The 21397-nt window shown below is 33.3% G+C and overlaps 1 protein-coding gene across 3 annotated transcripts; it reads left to right on the top strand.

The window, feature by feature from the left end:
• The first annotated feature begins 3978 nt into the window (after positions 1-3978).
• Positions 3979-20049, top strand: LOC133781608 (disease resistance protein RPM1-like). 3 transcript variants are annotated; one of them, XR_009870167.1, is made up of 6 exons: positions 3979-4065; positions 4262-4326; positions 10701-13549; positions 13879-13926; positions 14480-14695; positions 19774-20049. XR_009870167.1 is itself a non-coding variant. In XM_062220650.1 (5 exons), exons 3-5 carry the CDS (start codon positions 10723-10725, stop codon positions 14503-14505), a joined length of 2901 nt encoding a protein of 966 aa, XP_062076634.1. In that variant the 5' UTR covers positions 3979-4065; positions 4262-4326; positions 10701-10722; the 3' UTR covers positions 14506-14696. The 3 variants fall into 3 exon arrangements, 2 of the variants coding, with proteins under 2 accessions (XP_062076634.1, XP_062076633.1); XM_062220650.1 differs by lacking the exon at positions 19774-20049 and having other exon boundaries at positions 14480-14696; XM_062220649.1 differs by lacking the exons at positions 14480-14695; positions 19774-20049 and adding an exon at positions 14101-14467.
• The last annotated feature ends 1348 nt before the right edge of the window (positions 20050-21397 follow it).

The following is a 21397-nucleotide window of genomic DNA, read 5'->3' as shown; positions in this document are numbered from 1 at the left end:
CCAATAAGTGTCATTCTTGGTAAGTGAGCCCATCTCTTTTTCATTGCAAACCTCCTTGTCTTCTCAAATTTCCTTGATATAGTCCTTCATAACTTCAATCTATGTTGCTTTCCCATAATGCAAGTTTTCAAATAAAGACAATGGTCTAAGGGAAAAGATTGCACAAAACTTCCTCTTTCATCAGTGAATTCAAACCATTTTCATTTATGTGCAAATACAAGGTCCTCATCCGAGGTCCCCCATTCACCAAATTCCTGGAAGAATAACATATCTTATATAATACTTGAATAAACGCAATATAATAAAATCAATATTTATATCTACTAAATTAAAGATACATAAATATTATAATTATAAATAATACAATATAAATAACTTATAATATATATATAACAATATAAAATTATAATTATAAATAACTTATAATATATATATATACAACAATATAATATTATAATTATAAATAACTTATAATATATATAACAATATTATAATTATAAATAACAATATATAAACAACTATAATATAAATAGCAATTATAATTAATTTACACAATAATTATAAAGAACAAAATTAAAAGTCGAGGTCTGTGTAACACACAGTTTCCTTAAAACAGATTCGCCGCCTCTACGAGGTTTCGACGTCTATTTCTCAGGATACAACGGTGAACGACAAGTAACTCGAACCAAATATACGCGAATTCTATCACACTAGAATATATCTAAGAACTCTAAAGAGTAGAAAGGAAAAACAATATTGAAAATATATATATCTTTAATCTTCAAAGGAAGACAAAATATATATATGAATATAAGTTTTTGGTGTAAATAAAACTAAGGCCTAAGATTTCTATATATAGGCTATTCTTGAGACACTTTTATTCACAAAAAATGTGGGACAAAAACCAATTGGTTTTTTTCATTAAAAAATATCCAACAATTCCACCCTTCTTTTGAGTTTCTGAAGTTGCTTGCTCCATCAAACTTCTCTAGTTCCAACCTTGTTTGGGGGGCCATGGTCTTTTGGATTTTTTTTTCACCAATTCTCTTAAAGATCCAAGTTTTTTAATTATTTTGAGTTCTTTATTAGATGATATTGCAAGTTTGTTGTCCAATTTTCCTAGAGTGTTTTTTAAATCAAAATATAATTACTATATAGGTATATAATTACTATACAAAGAGAGATTTATTCGTCGTTTGGTTAATAAGCCTGCTTATAGACCAGTTATGCATGCTCTTAAAATGGATAAATAATTAATTTGGATAAAGAATTTTCATCATTTTATTCATGATGTATTACACTATAATTATTTTCAATGAATTATTCATTGCTGGAAAAAAAAAGTTTGAGTAACGATGAATTTTTACAGTCAGCCTTAACAGATTGGTTAGCAATATAATCAAAAATTAATCTTAGTAGTTCAATCTATAAACTGATTAATCAAGATACTTGTAACACGACGGAATAAAAAGAAGAATATATCAGAAATATAAACAAGTGCAGAATCAATCAAACTAATGATGTGAAGTCTCAGAAAAGAAAAAGAAAAAAAAGAATATATATATATATTATTTAAGTGGTGGACCCACTTGTTTTAAAAAATAAGAATATTTTTTCTTTCTTTTTCCTTTTCCTTTTCCTTCCCGAGCACTCTCGTCTCCTTCTTCTTCTTCTTCTTCTTCTTCTTCTTCTTTCTTCTCTTGGCAACCGGTGGCAAGACACCAGACCCAATCACCACCAGCTACCATTTTTGACGCGCGGCAGCTCATCGGTTTCGCCTTGCTCTGGCGACCACAACTGCCAAGCGGCACAGCCCAACTCGCCGTTAATCGTTCGGAATCGCCAGTCAAAGTTTTGATCCGTCAACTTTGACTGTGTTTTCCGGCCAACTCCAACCACCACTCGGCAAGTGGTTAGTACCTTTGGAACCAGCGTAAAGAGAGGAACAAAACCCACTAAGTCATTCCGGTCAACTCTCCGTTTTTCTCCGGCAAGATTTTTGGTATCTCTGCCCTTTGGAAGCGTTTTCCGGCGACATCGGAGGTCATTTGAGAAAAGGAGCTGTATTTTCGTGATGTACTCATTGAGAGGATCGTTTTAATATATGCCATGCATATATTCGTTGACGTTTCCGATAGCGCCACCAACCGCTATTGTGCACCGCTTGGGAAAGGTTTCGGAACTTGAAATTTTAAATATGGTCATATTATATGTCATTGGACACGATTTTGAATAAGGAATGCTATGATGATAATCGTTTGCTCATTTGGTGCACGTAGGAAAAACGTGATATTAAAATTGGACTAAATCATTCTAAGATCATCGATAAGTTTAGGAGCGTTGCTTTGGGCTCGGATTAAATTCTAAGGAGGTATCTAAAGAGGTAGGGACTCAACTTGACTATTTGACTTATTTTATTCGTATTGAATTGCATTAAACATATTCAAATTTTGATATTTATAAAATGTTTGAAAAATTGAAAACTTAACCTGCATGTTTTCTGATCTGTTCTGAGGGCACTGAGTGCCAAATATATATTTTTGTTCACTTATTTATGCAGGTTATGATTTTTGAGTTTATTCAAATGTAGCTGTTATGCTGCCTAATTTTCTAAAATATAAAGGGAATATGTTTCTTTCTTTTCATGTTTACCTGCATTTTGTTATACTGATGAGAGCCATAGTGATCATGATTGGTGCACGTTGTTGTTTCACGACCTAGTCTCTGTGTCATCACAGGTAGATCAGGTGTCCACTCACCTGTAGGTGTAAAGAGCTAGCATCTGTATACAGGAAGTGTTCTAAGCCTCCCCCTTGTGGTGGTTATCAGGTCCGGCTACCCGGTTTAGGATGTCGGATTTTCTATGGTGGGTAATGGGAACTAGGGATCTAGTGGACGGTGTGATGTGCACTTGTAGCTATGCTCTTATGATTATTTGTGGTTTCTCTATTTTGGTTTATACATGATGATGTATGTTTTGTTTTCAAAGCTAACCATGCAGGGGTTGTATTACATTTTTGAGTCCTATGTTATTAGTTGTTTTCCTACTGGGCTTTATAAGCTCACCCTCTATCTCTCCCATTCTAGGAGCCTAGTGACGCGAACGTGGAAAAGATGAATTATCGATGGGGCCAATATGTTTAGCCTATTTCTATTTCGTGTCATTGTCTTATCTTTTGAACATTATATATGTATTCGACTTCGAATCTAATGATCGGTATATCTGAATGAGCTATGAAATAGTTAGGGATGAGGAATGGTGAATACTAAGTATTATTTTGGGTGTTTATGACTTATTAAATTTAACTATTTGGTGATTACATAACTGTGGGAATATTATTGTTTTATGTATAATGATAAGTGATCATATTTTTATTACTAATATTTTTATATATAATTATAGGAGTTATTTCATTATTTTAACTTATAATTATAGTACGATTTAATATAAATTAAATGATCATTTATAAAGAATATTTTTCAACGAGGGTCAAAGTTTGACCTTTGACTACCCAAGTTATGGATATTACAAATCTGCTACGACCTAGGGCTCGGGTCGTGACAAATGAACAGCAAGATTTAAATCTACTACTATGAATCATTAAAGATCGAATACAACTACTGTTTAGAAATAGCCTTTCAAAAACTATCGGTAGAAAGCTTTCTCTGAGCTCTCTTTCAATACTTAATACGGCATTACAAAATCTTATCACATTTGTACAATATTTCTTTCTATATTCTAACTACTTATGGGTACCTGGGATTGACATTAACACTTCTTGAATATATTCTTCTCGGATTCGAAATTGGGTTTTTCATTAATCTTGAACACCATGAAAAGAATGCTACAGAGAAATTAATAATATAGCTTTTATATTGCGTATCAGCTTGATGGATTTTGCTTGCTTTTGTAAATCAAGATATAATTACTAGAACTTGATTGTTCCCTATAAAAGATATGTACAACCTCTAAATCTACCATAAACGTGATTTGGCAGACAAATTAATCACTAGAAGAACTTGCAATTTGGAGTTGCACTTCGATATTAACTAATTGAACCTGAGGTATGTATTTCTAAAATTTTATAATTGTTGTATTATCATTTTTTTTTCTTATTTATGATTTTTTATAATTAATATTTTTTTACCATGATTGTTGGATTAGGTTATAATATTGTAATGGATTTGTTGATTGTTTTGTAATATAAAACTACTGTAGGGAAAATTCTGACATTTTTTTATTGGTACTTCGATTTGGCAGACAAATAATCACTAGAGAACTTGCAATTTGGAGTTGTGCTTCGATTTTAATTAATTGAACCTGAGGTATGTATTTCAAAAAATTTATAATTGTTGTATTATTTGTTTTATTTTCTTATTTATGATTTTTTATAATTAATATATTTTTATTTTACCATGATTGTTGGATTAGTTTACAATATTGTAATGGATTTGTTGATTGTTTTGTAATATAAAATTACTGTTGAGGATAACATATATAGGTATACGTGTAGGGAAAATTCGGACTTTTTTTTTATTGGTAGATTTAACATAATAAGATAATAATGTTTTAAATTATAATCTTACTTGTTTGAAATAAAAGGACTTTTAAAATTTAATGCAAAGATAAACAATCCTACAAACTTCTCACACTACGAATTCAATCTTCAATTTTCTAGAAAGCTTTCACTCACAAGATCACTATAAGAAGCTTTGCTTCTTTCTTTCTTTCTCTCTTGTTTTTTCTATTTTTGCTTGATGATATACACATCAAATTAATACATCTATCTATAGCTGAATTCAATCATGCTAGACCATTCAATAAACAAGGCCAAATTAATCACAACAATACACACTAAACAAAATACAACTCACTCAACACTAAGGTAATTATTCAGCCACCTAACTTAGAAATTTCTAGGTTGATGACTAGTTTATTTGTTGGACTTCAATTTGGATTGGACTTGGGCTATCAAAAATGAATTGGATCGGGTTTATAATAAGTTGGGTAACACAAACTTCAAATCGAACTCTTGAAGAATGTTGGACACATGCTTGGATAGCTTGATTCCGCATTAAATCGGTGTGCTTATGGGTTTGTAATTGTCCATCCTAAACCTTTTCACCTTTTTACTATCTCATTCGCATAACTTTCTTGGGAGATGAAAATTAATACCTTCTTCCTTTTGGTTGACTTAAATTCCGAGATAATATGCCATTACTCCAATGTCTATCATCTCAAACTCATAATTCATCACTCTCTTGAACTCTTCAAATATACTTGGATTATTTCGGGTGAAGATGAGATCATTAACATAAAGACACACAATTAGAATATCTCCATTTTTGACTTTGACGTAGACTAGTGCATGCTCATAAGAACATTTGGTGAAGTTGTTTTTGAGAAAATACATGCTTATGCGAGTGATTCATGCTCTTGGTGCTTGCTTCAGTCCATAGAGTGCCTTCTTTTACTTTAATTCTTTACCTTCTTGTCCCTTCACTTCATAACCCATCGGTTGTTCAATGAAGAGAAGAAAATAGTTACTGTTGCCAAGAGAACTTAGTTTAATCAGACTGCATACATCAATGTGGATGAGCTCGAGTGGCTTCTTGGCTCTTGATGAGTCCCTGACTCCTTTAGAAAGTTTTATCGAAATTGTTTTCCAACTACACACCCTTCACAAAGCTGGTCCCTTCACCACTTCTTTCTTGGATAGCAGTTATAGACTTCTGAAATTGAGATGCCCAAAAAGAAGATGTCAAGCCTGGATGCATCTTTGTAGCATGCCCTTAGATATCTTGCAACATCATTTTGGATATTTAAAGGAAACATTCTATTCTTTGACATTATCACCTTCACCATTAAATTCCTTTTGTCATTTCTTATGTAAAGACTATAATCTTTCAAATGAATATCATAGCATTTCTCTAAGAGAGTTAACCCAAACTCAAAATATTGCTTTTAATGTTGGGAACATAGAGTACTCCGAGATTATCTGATGATTTCCATCTTTTGCATTAATATAAATGTTCCATTTTCCCTTGACCGATGTCTTGAAATTATCTCCAAATGAGACATTTCCGTTGATTGTCTCATTGAGTTATGTAAACATGCTTCGTTTTCAACACATGTGATTGTTTGTGCTAGTGTTGAGATACCATGTACTCTCTTGTTCTTCATTGTTGTTGTTTGCGCCATCCTCTTCTTTCTTTTCTTCCACATAGTTCACTTTTTATTGGCTCTATTATTTGGAGCTCTACATTCTCTAGCATAATGCGCAGGGTTATAGTAATTGTAGCATTCAACTTGAGTTTTATCATACCTCGAGTTGAAATTCCCTTTCCATGACCTCTTGTTAAGCTTTCTCCTCTTTCATAGTTGTTGTTGAATTTGTGTTGTTATTTTTAAAACTCCAGCCTCTTCCACGTCCATGTCCACGTCTATTACCTCCACCTCGTCCATGGTCATGCCCTCCTTCACGGCTATGACTTCCTCCACGATTATGTTGGTTTCTATCATTCCCATGAGGCTCTTCCTTCTTGTTTGGGTTTAGTTGTATCTTGAGGAGTTATTGATCCTTGATATTATTTTTCTTCTTTCTTTTTTCATAGGCTTGTAGCGAACCTAAGAGTTACTCAATTGTAATGGTTGTTAAATCTTTGGCTTCCTCGATGACAGTTACAATTTTATCAAACTTTTGATCTAACGATAGAAGAATCTTCTATATGATAGTAAAATCTTCCAACTTGGCACCATTTCTCTTCATTTGATTGGTAATGGCCAAAACTCTAGAGAAATAGGTTGACACCGATTCACCATAATTCATGCGTAGTACGTACTTCATATTCTCCTTTTTTAGTCGTTGGAGACACACCTTTATGATTTGCTCTATTCCCTTGTAAGATGTTTGTAGCTTTTCCCATTCTTCTTTGGCTGAAATTACACTTGAGATCTTCTAAAAACAATTACTATCCTTTTTAGTGTTGACTCATCTTTTGGTTCATCATATATAGCCTTTTCAATGACATCCCAAACATCATGAGCCCCAACGAGTGCCTTCATCTTGACACTCTAATTATCATAATTCTCATTATTGAGATTGGTAACCTGAAATGATGCCATAATATTATTTGTCATATCACTCAAAAAGATGATATCTTTAGAATAAATTTTCTACAATCTCAATCAAGAGACTTTGGACTTAGCTGATCTGATACCACTTTGTTGGAAATAAAAAAAACTTTGAAAATTTATTGCAAAGATAAACACTCTTACAAACTTCTCACACTACTCATTCAAGCTTTCGCTCACAAGATCACTATAAGAAGCTTAATTTGTTTCTTTCTTTCTTTCCCTCGTGTTTTTCTCTCTTTGCTTAATGATATAAACATAAAATACAAGGCCTATTTATAGCTGAATTCAATCATGCCGGGCCTTTCAATAAACAAAGCCAAATTAATCACAACCACACACACTAAAGAAAATACAACTGAGTCATCACTACACTACAACAAAATAGGAGTTTAATTAATGGCTATACGGGAGAGACATTGTAGACAATGTTGGAGGAGCCATCATAACTTGCCCTACGATGACTCTCATGAGAGACTTTGTAGACATTCAATGCCTCCCCTAGGATTCATCGTAAAGTGTACGGTTTACACCCTATGATGACTCCCAGGAGAGACGTTGAATGTCTCCACGTCTACCGAGGTGAGACGTTAGATGCCTCCCAAAATCTGCAATTTTATAAATTAATTATTTTATTCTGAATTTTTTAATTTATTCAAATTACGTCTCCCACAACTTTTAATGACTTATCCACTTAGTTATAAACAATAACTTTTAATGATTTATCCCTTAGACTTAAAGTATCCCTGAATACTTTTAATATCTTACATTAAGGTAATTATTCACCCACCTAACTTAGAAACTTCTGGGTTGATGACTAGCTTATTTGTTGAACTTCAATTTGGATTGCACTTGGGCTATCACAAATGAATTGGATCAAGTTTTTAATCCAACATTACTAATGTATAAAAATTATTTAAGTATTATAATTATTTATAAAAATAATATGCTTCTAATTGTTTGTTTTAGTAGTTCAAGGTAGGATGTTGTTTCAATTTTAATATAAATTGCCATTTTTTTTCATTTTTTTAAAATTGTGTGAAAGGCCTATTTTCTACTAGAATAAAGAATATATATTATTGGCCAATGAGTTAGTGAATGACTAATGTTTTTTCATTTTTTGAACTATGAAACTCATTGAAAAAAAAATTATTATTTAGTGACAACTTTTTAGTCAATTTAGATTTTTGTGAAAGATCACTTTTAGTCAAAACAAAACATTGCTTGTGATAACTAATGTTTTTTAGTTGCAACCTATTCTATAAAGTGATAAGATTTGTTGTGACTAAAAACATATTTGGTTATAATAAATTATAACTTTTGTGGCTAATACATTTAGCTACAACCTTTTTAGTGATAAGATGTTTTTTTAGTCACACATTTTTCACTTTTAGTCAGAAATTTATTAGTGACTAAAAGTAATATTTTTTTGTAGGGACCATAAAACTAATCACCAAATCGACAAAATACAATTAACACAAAATATTATAATATGTTTTCTTTTTATTATTATGATATAAAAAAATCATAAAACAAATGAAGACTTTTGCTAAGGATTTTTTGAATTGGCAAAAGTCAATAAAACAAGCTAGTAAAGGCCATAATTCTCTTTGCTCTAGGGCATTTTGGTGGCAGTGAAGACCCCCGATAATAAGTCGACTGCAAAAGTACATTTTCCTCATAAAAATAAAATTTGTCGGCAAAAAATGCATAAAAGGAGCTTTACACTGGCCCATTTTCTAGTTATGCTTGAGAAACAACTAAATTAAATTTGTGTGATTAAAATTTTCTCTAGTAAAAGAATGATCCAGAACAAATAATAATAGCCACAAGTGTAAAGTGAGTTAGCCACTATAAGTACCTCATCATAAGTTGCAAATGGTGCAAAAAAAAAAAAAACTATCAATAAAAATCTACTACTTTCTACTATACTATACTATATTCTCTAAAACACAAACATTACTCCTCTAAACCCAAATACCTTTTCTTCACTTCTCCACTCAACAACATTAACTACACTCACACCTAATATCGTAACTCATGTCATCATACTTACTCTTGCCACTACTATATCTCATCAAATATTCTAAACTACAACAAATCATCCCTATTTTGTATATCCCTAATACATAAACCATCATGACATAATTGAGTGTGGAAGAAAGAACGTGGGAATACATACAAAAAGATCCTTTGATACTTTAGACAGTATGGATCTCTCCTCTATTTCGAAAGAGCACCAGTATGAAAAATGAATAAAAATTCCATTTGTAGGTTAGAATTCTACCATTTATAGGCAAAATGTAAATTGTTCAAAAGAGGAACTATTATGCGATCAGTGAATTGATCGAGTAAGCTAATTCTATTCTAAAAATGTGGTTTTGCCTCTACAACTGTGGAGGTGCATAGCCTTGTTGATTCTCTACTGCTGGCTAACAACCTTTTATTAAATCAATGTATTTTTATCCACTTCCCTTAATTTTATAAAATATTTTTGAATGGAAAGTTTTAGTTGACCGAAATTTGGGTCCAACACTAAGTATTATATATATATATATATTCCTCAATAAATAGAAGCAATTTTGATTCTCAGAAAAATAGTCGAATAAAAACGACATCTCCTAGGGATAACACTAATTTGGTGTAACTTTTACACTAATTTGGTGTAGATTCAATTACGTTTACTAACACAACACAAACCATTAGAGCACCAAATGCTACACCAAGAAAACATTCTTTCAAACACTATACCTTTTCTTTTTATTTCCATTAAAACTCGATAACTAATTTATATGTAAAAATTAAATTATATATTAAAATTATTATATTTTAATAATTTATTAAAATAAAATATTCAATAAATCAATTATTACACATTAAAAAACCCAAATTAATTAGTGCTGTGTTTTTTTTTTTAAGTTTCAGTATGTTGTGTTAATTATTGTATTATTTTCTCTTTCCTTACCTTTCTAGTACTTTAAATTAATATTATTATATGTTATCTTTAAAAGTTTTGAGATTAAACCTCACATTTCTTACTATACCCTTCAATCAATTCCACATTTTAGTTACACCATTATATATATTGGGAGCTTTAATTTATATTAGGAAACCCTTAAAAAGTTAATGTTTTCTATTTTTGGTATGGATAAGTTGTAATCTCATTTTTTCCATATGCATGTGTATTTATAGTTATAGAAGAACTCCTACAAATTTTTGATAAATTCTAAATAATTTAGGGTGCTAAAATACAAAATAGACACGCATGCAATTATTAATTTGAATCCTAATTTCCGGACTCTAAATTATTCAGAATTTTTTAAAAATTTGTAGGAGGTTCCATATATCTACAATATACACCATCGTATGAAAAAATTAGAGTTACAACCACAATATTCACTCTCAATATGGCTTGCTTAGACTAGCTTGTAACGTAGTGATTAGAAACATATGTAGATAAGATGATAGATCGATGCATTTATATGTATGTATATATGTATATATATATACATATAAAATAGATATATACTAACATGCGTATATTTAAATGCTTAATTAATGGTAGGTACTGAACCAAACTCAGTCAAATGGCAGAGATTGCTGTGGGCTTAGTCATAGACAAGCTGATTCCATTGTTGACTGAAGAAGCATACCTATTGAGAGGTATTCACAAAGATGTTGAGAGAATCAAGTGTGATCTAGACTTTCTTCTCGCTTTCCTCAAGGATGCAGACGCAAAAGCCTATACAAATCCAAACAACAACATTAGCCACGGTGTTAAAGTATGGGTGGAGAAGCTTCGAAAAGCAGCATTTGAAGTGGAAGACGTTATTGATGAATACACACATCTGTTCAAGCAACAACAAAGTCATTCTTATAGCCAAAGATTTATTGCCTTTTTTCGTACAAGTGCATGCTTGGTTATCAAACTCACACCACACCATAACATGGCCTCTAAAATAAAAGATATTAGACAAACAATTCGAGAAATAAATCAAACAAGTGCATCCTATGGCTTCAATTCGACAATGCAAGAAGAGTCATCATCTCGTTCTCAATCGAGTAGATGGTATGATCCACGAAAAAATTCATGCTTCATTAAGGAAAGGGAGCTTGTGGGCATCGAATCTTCTAGAGATGAATTGATTAAAAAAGTTGTAGGTGGATCTCCAAAGCGCACTGTGATCTCTTTAGTAGGGATGGGAGGACTTGGCAAGACTACTCTTGCCTATCAAGTGTATGTTCGTACACAAAGAAGTTTTGATTGTCATGCTTGGATAGAAGTTTCTCAATCATACGAAAAGGTGGAGTTACTACAAAAGTTAGCGAAGAAATTATATGACTCAAGAGAGGAGTCTATTCCTAATGGATTTGATGCAATGGATGAATTCACATTAACAACAAAGTTAAGGGATTACTTACAAGAAAAAAACTATCTTGTGATTTTCGATGATGTTTGGGAGCAAACGTTTTGGGGTAATATACAAAATATTTTCCCTGATGATGGCCAAAAAAATAGAAGAGTAGTTTTCACCACAAGAAATGTTGAAGTTGCAAGGTTTTGTAATGAATCATCATATGCCCATATCCATCAACTACAACCTCTCCTTCCAGAGAAGTCATGGGAACTTTTTTGCAGGAAAACTTTTCGCAATGAACTTAATGATGGTTGTTGTCCCCCCCATTTAGAAAAATTATCGCATGAAATTGTTGAAAGATGTGAAGGATTACCACTTGCTATTGTCCTCATTGCTGGCCTTCTATCAACGACAAACAACACTATTGAGGAATGGAGAAAAATGCTTACTACTATTAGTTCAGAGCTGCAGAGCAATCAACATCTGGAAAGCATAACAAAAATTCTTCTTCTCAGTTACAATGATCTACCATACTATCTTAAGCCGTGCTTCTTATATTTGGGATATTTTCCCGAAGATTACCCAATGAGATGTGGAAGATTAATTCGACAATGGATTGCTGAAGGCTTTGTGAAGTCAAGTAAGGGTAAAGCATTAGAGGACATTGCAGAAGACTACTTGAAAGATTTAGTAAATAGAAATCTCGTTCAAGTGTTAGAGGTAGATTTTGATGGTAAAGCTAGAACATGTCGAATCCATGATCTTCTACGTGAGATTGTGATCAATAAGATGGAAGATTTAAGTTTCTGTCAAGTTTTGTCAGCGAAAGGTTGCAGCTTCAAAGGATCATCTCGGCGCATTTCCATTGTCAACGGGTCTTATGAAGTTATTAAGAGTAATACTAGTACAGATTTTGAGGTGCGGTCTATTTTTATCTTTGATAAAGGCGAAGTGCTTAATCATCGTGTAAGGGAAATTATCATTAATTTCAAGCTCTTAAAAGTTCTTGATTTTGAAAATGCTCCAAATCTAAATCACCTTCCCAAAGATGTTGGAATCCTATTTCACTTAAAATATTTAAGTGTTCGGCACACAAGAGTTTCGTCTTTGCCTAAGTCAATTGAGAAATTAGAAAATTTAGAGACCCTTGATTTAAAACATACTCTGGTTTTGGAGATACCCATTGAGATCAAGAGGTTTCGAAATTTGCGACACCTTTTAGCCTACCGTATAGATGGGAATGAAAGATTTGATTATCTAAAAGGAATAAAAGTAGACATGGGGATTGGTCAATTGAAAGCCTTGCAGAAGTTAAGCTTTATTAATGTCAATGTTGATGGATTTGACTTATTTGAAGAGCTGTGCAAGTTGACCGAGTTGAGAAAATTGGGCATCAATAAGTTGAGAAGTGAAGATGGAAAGAGATTATGTGACTGTATTCAAAACATGAATCTCCTTGAATCCCTTGATATATCTTCAATAAGCGAAGATGAGACGATTGATTTGGAATCCATGTCTTGTCCCCCTCAATTTCTTCGACATCTCCACCTCTTAGGGCCTTTGAAGAACTTTGATAAATGGATCGTGAAGCTTCAAAATCTAAGTAGGATAGGAATTTATAGGTCAAAGCTACAAATTGATCCGTTGAATGTCCTTGGTGATCTGCCCAATCTTTTAGAACTCCGAATATGTAACGATGGGTATGATGGCGATAAATTACAATTTGAGAAAGAAAGTTTTCCAAAACTTAAGCTGCTCTTGCTGGAGTCCTTGGTCAACTTACGTTTGATAGTAATCGAGGAAGGAGCACTGTGTAATCTTGAAGACCTCCACATTGGGGGTTGCCCACAGCTAAAGCAGCTTCCCTCTGGATTCCAATGTTTAAGAAACCTTAAAAAACTTCAATGGTTTGAACTGCCAAAAATCCTCTTGATGTCGCAAACTTTTCAGACCTTTCATAGAGCTGGAGTAGACATTCGACTGTATTACCCAGTTGATGGAAAATTCTGGATGTGTAGAATGGAACAGATTGTGGCAGTCATAGAATTTGTTCGAGGTAAGTGAACTCTTTGTAAGTTATGTTTTGATATTGTATTATTGTATACTATAATATTTATTTCAATTAATTCATTTCCTAACGTCCCATTAACCTGAATATATAAACCTTTCTCATTTTTCATGATTAATGTGAAAGTAAGGTGTTTAGTTGACTAGAACAAATATGTACACAATTGTGTTTCAATTTGCAATATGTATAAATTTGTCTTTATGCCATCCGTATGAACAATGCAAGAAAAATAAAAATTGAAGTACGCGTGAACAATTATAGAAGTACTCATTAGTTTAACCTCATATTAACTATATTGAATGTTATTTTCGTAACAGATCAAATCAGCGAAGATGAATGGGAGTCAAAATTGGATGAATTGTTCAGTAAGTTATAACTGTTATTAAATGCTCATATATATATATATATCCGATTACAATTCTCATGTCGCTTCTTCAACGGAGTTGTTCTTTCAAAGAACCTTGACTAAACCAATTATCTTATTTTGTAACACATTTTCCTTCTTATCCATAATCATTATTGGTTTTTCTTCATACAAGAGATCTTATTGCATCTCCAACGCCTCATAGCTAAGAATGTGAGACAGGTCTGAAACAGACTTGCGTAACATGGAGACATGAAACATTTTGAGCACTCTTGCCAATGCTGCAGGCATGGCTAACCGATAGGCTACTTGTCCAATTTTCTCAAGAATCTTTTTTTTTTCTTTTTTTTTTTTTGTGAATAAGAACCATTGTATTACTTCCAAAACACAACTACAATAGTCTTTGAAAAACCAAAACACCTGAACCCAAAGCTAATTTCTCCCCTGTATAGAACTACATATATGCTCAAACCAAACTCTATCTACAATCTTGGCCTTCTTAGGCATTACATGATATATACGAAATTTAACATCGCTTTGAATTCTCTGTACAGTATGGTTAATTTCCCAAACTTTGTGAGACCAAAGAGCATCATTCCGGGCTATCCAGATGTGGTAAACCAGAGTAGCCAGGACCACAGTATATATTTTCTTCCTCACCTTGCTAATTTGCTTTGCTTTCTCAAGAATCTTGAATGGTCATACGAATCAACAGAGAAGAAGGAACACTGGCGTGAACTCCGAGGAACCCGATCTGGGTGTTTCTTGAGGTATTTTATTTGTTTTTTCAATCTTAAAAATTATTACAATAATTTTAGAGCAATTTCCAACTGGTTTGGTATTTTTCTGATTTTTTCTTGAATTTCTATGATTTATTGAATTTTAAATAGAGATTAATTATGAAAAATAATTTTATTGTTCAGAAAAATATGAGTTTATGTTTGAATGATCTCATATGATTTAAAATGGCTCTGTATGTTTATATTTAAGTTTTCATCATGTTTGGTAATTTTTGCTTTTAAATATATGATTTAAAGAAGTAAATATGGAAAATTATTTAAAGTATTCTACAGATTTTGGGAATTTTTGGTATATGTTTAAATGTGATTCTAAGACTCTCTGTAATTTATATTTAAAATTTGTATCAATTATGTAATTTTCATGATTTATTTGGTTTATTCTATATTTTAATTATGAAAAATATTAATATTACTGTTCTGAACCCTAGGTATTTTTTATGTGTTCCTGTAGAGTTTAAAATCCGGTCTGAAAAGTTAGATTCTATTCTTAATCGTTTATGTATTTTTCTTGAATTATTTAGTTTTTATATTAAATGAATTTAGAAAAACTAGTTAGCGTGTCCAGAAAATTCTAAAATAATTTTTATAAGTTTATTTTGGCTCTTTGAATAGTTCTGTATGATTAGTTTGAATTTTGGAATGGTTGTATATTTATTTTGAATTAATTGAATTTATTAGGTTTTATTTGGGAAATTAAGGAAAAATAATTTATAAATGTTAAAAGTAATTTTTTTGGTCTTATATGAGCCTTTACTGATTATTTAGAGTTTTGGAAAGTTGGTTGATAAATTTTGTTGTCATATGATAATCTTTAGAAAATTATTGATTCTTTTATGTAATTGTGATATTAAAGGACATTTTGGTAATTTTTTTTTGGTAAATTAGAGAAAGAATTTTATTAAGCACAGAAACAAATACAAAACACCAATTAATTACAAATATAACTATCCCACCCAAGCTAAATCCTCCTTACTTATCTTCCCTTTTTTTTTGACAACATAACCTGATACACACATCAGATTAATCTTCCCCACAACAGTGCTAACCATTGGCACCCAATGATTCCAAAGAGCTTCATTCCTAACTTTCCAAATGTGATAAACACTAGCCACTAAAGCGCAACAGTACACTTTCCTACGACAAGTAGTCTGACCATTCCTTCTAATCCAGTTCATAATTCCATCTATCTCATATCTATTAGATCAAAAATTTAACCATCTCATAATATGGGATAGACAAAGCTTACTAAACTCACAATCAAAAAATAAATGCTTATGAGTTTCCTCCATCTTACCACAAATAACACAACAAGTGTCCTGCACACAACCAAACCTGAAAAGTCTATCCCTAGTTGGTAATCTTTTTTTTTAACACCAACCAAGTCACAAATTTATGTTTTGGCATTCCAAGTCTGTCCCAAATGAAGGAAAATTTCCACTTTGTATTTGTTTTTTCCTTCAGCAGCTTATACAAATGAGCAATGGTATAAGTAGGCCAACTATGTATACTGTGCATCAGAATTTCCTTTAACTCATTCTTTATTTTGACTATTTTTTTCCAGTACCAATTGCTGTTTAGAGGAGCCGCATGTAGCCCCACCAGTCTGTCTCTTTAATGTACACCGAATGAACCCACTTCACCCAAAGATTATCTTCCTTCTTTGCTATAGCCCAAACATACTTCCCAATAGCACATATGTTCCACATGCCAATATCTGAAAAACCAAGACCTCCCTTTTGTTTACTCTTCCCAATCTCAGTCCAAGAAACTCGACCCGGCCCTTCCATATACTCTGTACCTTTCCATAGAAATGCTCTACAAATTTGGTTAATTCTTGTAATCACCATTCGGGGCAAGATAATCAATTGAGACCAGTAATTATTGATAGAAAGGAGGATAGAATTGATAAGAATACATCTCCCTGCAAAAGACAGATTCCTCGTACTCCAGCTCCTAATCCTTTTAACCATTTTTTCAACCAAACATTCACAATCAGCTTTAGTTATTCTAGTATTGCTTATGGTCATTCCTAAATATTTAAAAGGAAGATTACTTCGGCTAAACCCCGTCATATCAGTAATCCTATTCCAGTCCCCTTCTTGCAACCCAACACCAAAAATGGCTGACTTTGATCTGTTAGCTTGCAAACCATAACTATCAGTAAACAGTTGGAAACCTCTGAGTAAAACATGAATAGCTTTAAAGGTTCCTTTGCTAAACAGAAGCAAGTCATCTGCAAAACAAAGATGATTGAGTTTCAAATATTCACACCTTGGATGAAAATTGAAATCCTTATGTTGCCCAACTGAAACCATTATCCTTGACAGATACTCCATACCAATAACAAACAGCAAAGGGGACAAAGGATCCCCTTGCCTTAAACCTCTCCTAGACTTCAAGTAGCCGATTTGAGCCCCATTAATCATGAAAGAAAATCTGGGAGTAGTAACACAAACCATCACCAACTTGATAAACTTATAAGGAAATTTAAGAGCCATCATCATTTCTTGCAAAAAATTCCAATCCAAAGTGTCATAAGCTTTCTGAAGATCAATGTTAATCATACAAGATGAGCTAGTACTTTTCCTCCCATAACCCCTCACCAAGTCTTGGCATATCATGATATTATGGGCTATATTTCTGCCTTGAACAAACCCACTTTGATTTTCAGAGATAATTGAAGGTAATATCTCTCTAAGTCTTGAACAGATAAGTTTGGTAGCAATTTTGTAAACCACATTGCAACAAGCAATTGGTCTATAATCACTCACATTCTTTGGGCAGCTAGATTTAGGAATAAGAGTTAAGTTGGTTGTACTGAGTTCCTTAAGAAGCTTACCCGAATGAAGAAAAGAGAGCACAGCTTTAACAACATCCTGACCAGTTATATCCCAAGTGTGTTTAAAAAAGGCACTACTATACCCATCAGGTCCTGGTGCCTTCTCATCAGGAATGGAAAATAGAGCTTCTTTCACTTCATCTTTGGTGTACATCTTCAGTAAAAACTCTACCTGTTGCACAGAAACTAACTTCCCTACTTGCATCACCTTGTCTAAGACTGATTTCCTCCCAACTGAAACAGAACCCAACAACTCAGCATAATAATCTTGGAAAGCCTGAGTCACTCCTTCTTGAGTATCAAACCACTGGCCCTTCATATCCCATATAGAATGAAGAGAATTCTGAATCCTCCTACTTCTGGTACACCTATGAAAAACTTTTGTATTTTCATCTCCTTGATTTGACCATTCCATTTTTGCCTGCTGTTTTAAAAATTGAATCATATTCTGATGAGCATGTTGGTACTCAACTCTACAGCTAATTTCCTCATTCATGAACTTGGTATTGCCAGGGGTTTCTTTAATTCTTTCCTGAATCTCCATCAGCTTGTGATATTTCTTAGCATCCTGAACAAATACATCTCCATTTCCTTCCTTATTTATCTTAGCTAAAACTCCCCTAAGCCGTTTTAATTTGGTAATTAATGTAGAGTCAAAGAACTTTACTTAGCTAGTTAGATAGTAGTATTATAGTATTAATAGTATTATCTTTATGACTGTGGATTTTTGGTTCAGACCGACATTTATTTGGACACTCGTAGTAGTACTTGTAGATTTTCTAAGTTTAACCTATAGTTTAAGAATATTAATGTTAACCTAAGGTTTGATTAATATGGCTGATATTGAGGATAATATTTATTATACTATAAGGTTTAGATAAGAACCAATAGGATTTTAAGCACATGTTATGTATGGGTGATTAAGGATTAAGTATTTTGAGGATTAAATTTAATAAGGGTAAAGTTTGAATGCTCTAAGGTCAGTCAGCAGCTTTGAATACGTTTGAGGGCTTAGTCAAGACTGTTTACTCAATTTAAATTAAGCTAAAAATGTGTAATTTCGTGTTTAAATAATCAGCGAATGTCGATATATCGCAGCTATAGGGGGCGATATATCGCAGCACGTAGATTCGGAAAACACAAAACGATGCACGTTTGCCTCGGGCATAATGGTCCAGGCGATATATCACCTATAGGGGGCGATATATCGCCTCCTTCAGCACATTTTGAATTCGTTTTCCATTCAACCATTCAACCTCTTGATAAGTCCAGCACCTTTTTGAACGAGTCTTCAGCCTCTGCTGAATGATTATTCAAATTATTTTCACCTAAAAAGCCATTATTTTTATTCAAGTAAAATTAAGATCCTTTCATTCCTAAACTCTATAAATAGGACCTGGTACCCATCCATTATTCATCTTTTGCTCTAAGTTCAGAGGCTGCAAGTTGCTAGGTGAGTGTGAGAGTGTAAACACTTGGGTGGGGAAATCATAAGCTTGATCATCAAAAGCTTATCAAACACTCGGGAAAGTAAGGTTTTATAGTATTTTGGTTCGAGGTTTAGATTGATCTTACAAGTCTTCAAGGTAACCCAAACTCTAGTTCGTTTCTGTACCTTTTCTTTAAAAGTTCTCATATTCTTCTACTTATTCTAACCTTATTCTTATTTTGGTTAGGAAATCTAAGAACTCGCACATAAGTTTTTGGTAAGTATTTTCTCAATGGTTTAGTCCTTCCATTCCTTTCAATTCTCTTCTTCTCCATACTCACTCTTTTTCAAATGGTTCTTAGGAGTGTTCCAAAGTCCCACCTCTGTCCTCTTATCCCGGTAATTTTGGTAAGGAAAATAGGATAGAATTCATATGTTATATGTTTTATATGCTTATGTTATCTTATGTTTTTATGTTATGAAATGTGTTATGATATGTATGTATGTAGACTTGGGCATATGACCCATATGACTAACAAGCCCCAAACAGATTATGGGCATATGACCCACTTAGCTAGTAGGATCCCACTAATCTAATGGGCATATGACTTGTTTAGTCTATGGGACCCCAAGTAATAATGGCCATTATAGTATGTGTATGATATAAGTGTTATGTTATGTTATGTTTTTATGTTTCTTATGAAATTTATGTATGTGAACTATGTGTTAGATTTTTCCTTGATGGGCATTAGGCTCATTCCTTTTTGTTTATATGTGCAGGAAAATAGACTTAGTGGCGGGAAAGGTTCTTGGTAGCTTGGAGAATGTGTATTGAGGTCGAATGGATTCAAGAGCCGAGCGTTACGATTCGAGGATGTAGTCTTGTTTTTATGGTTTTACATGTATTTTTCCGCACTTGTTATGTAATCCCTTTTTATTTTAAATTATGTTTTGTTTTGTTTTTAAAACAATGGGATCCCATATCCTAACCTAAATTTTATGTAAGTTCAACTCTTATTTTTACAAGTTTCTTAATAAAGTTATGGTATTTTCACTTGTAAGTTTTCTTAAGGATTAGTATGTATAGTTTTCGTCAATGGTCCAAAAGTCTAGAGTAGTTGGGTCATTACAATTAAACAGTACATAGGAGTCCCTGTAACATCCTCATTCCAACTCAAAGACACCTTATCAAAAAAATCTGTATAACTACTCCAGAAAATTGAAATATCTGAATGGTTTTCGGGTCTCCAAATCTGAAGAGAAAATCACCAAACACAATGTAACGCCCCAAACTCCAAGGACCGTTACGGTGTGCCTTGTAAACAGTGCTAAACTCGCTAACCGAGTCATTTGGCCAAAATCGTGAACTAAGTATGATTAGCGGTTTAGGGATTAAACATTTTGGTTAGGAGGTAACGTTTCACTAGAACGTTTAGCATATACATTGGGATCCCGAAAATAAAGTTTCAGAGTTTATTACAGAAAATATTTACAACAGGCCGTTCTAAGCGGCAAAACAGGGTTCAACCCTAGTTCCACTTTAAACCTCGGCCGTGGCGGACGAGCAGCTGCATATGTACACGTCATCACCTAAGCTCTCCAACTCAAGAGTGGTCCAGCTTCCTCTTGCCTTTACCTGCACCACATAGCACCCGTGAGCCGAAGCCCAGCAAGAAAACACAATATAACATGATATAATATCAACTATAACCATAGTAACCATTTGGAACCAATGGTCCATCCAGATAGGTGACAATAGCCGAAAGTCACAATAATGAGCATCGCTCCCTCTAGCCACGTGACGATAGGGTCACCGTGGCTCAACTGATAAGTGTTTCTTTCATAAGATTGGTTAGGATAGGTGCATGGTGATTAGTCACCAACATAACCTTCCTCACGACTCTAGAGTCGAAACTATGGACAACGTCCCTTAGCCATGTGACAAACGGTCACCGGGGTCATATACCTTGGCTATAGTCATCTGGTCGTAGACCAGGCAAGCGCTTATAGTTCTCATTGACCTTCCGGTCGGTCTAGCATTAATACCCCATATGAGTCATTCAATGCCGACCTCGATTAGATCCAATCTTTAATCGGCCCGGCGTTCACAACGCACTGCCACTTCTGACCCTTGGGTCGGTAAAACGCGACCAGTGCACAGCCCGTGGTGAACTTAACTGATAAGTCATAGCTTCACAGACGGATCTGACACCATTGTCGATTCTGACTAATAAGCCAGCGCCATACACAGGTAAGCCATGCCACCAAATATATATCACATGTCCAATGTCCATAAACAAGGTATTTAGCATGCTTACTAACAGATACCAGTACAATTAGGACTATGCAATAACACTGAGGCTCAAGCTCTGAACAATATCATACCCAGTATACAAAGCATGTC

Source organism: Humulus lupulus, chromosome 6 (assembly GCF_963169125.1).
Source record: "Humulus lupulus chromosome 6, drHumLupu1.1, whole genome shotgun sequence".
Lineage (NCBI taxonomy): Eukaryota > Viridiplantae > Streptophyta > Magnoliopsida > Rosales > Cannabaceae > Humulus > Humulus lupulus.
The sequence above is the reverse complement of the archived record's forward strand: the minus strand, read 5'-3'. Positions and strand labels throughout refer to the sequence as shown.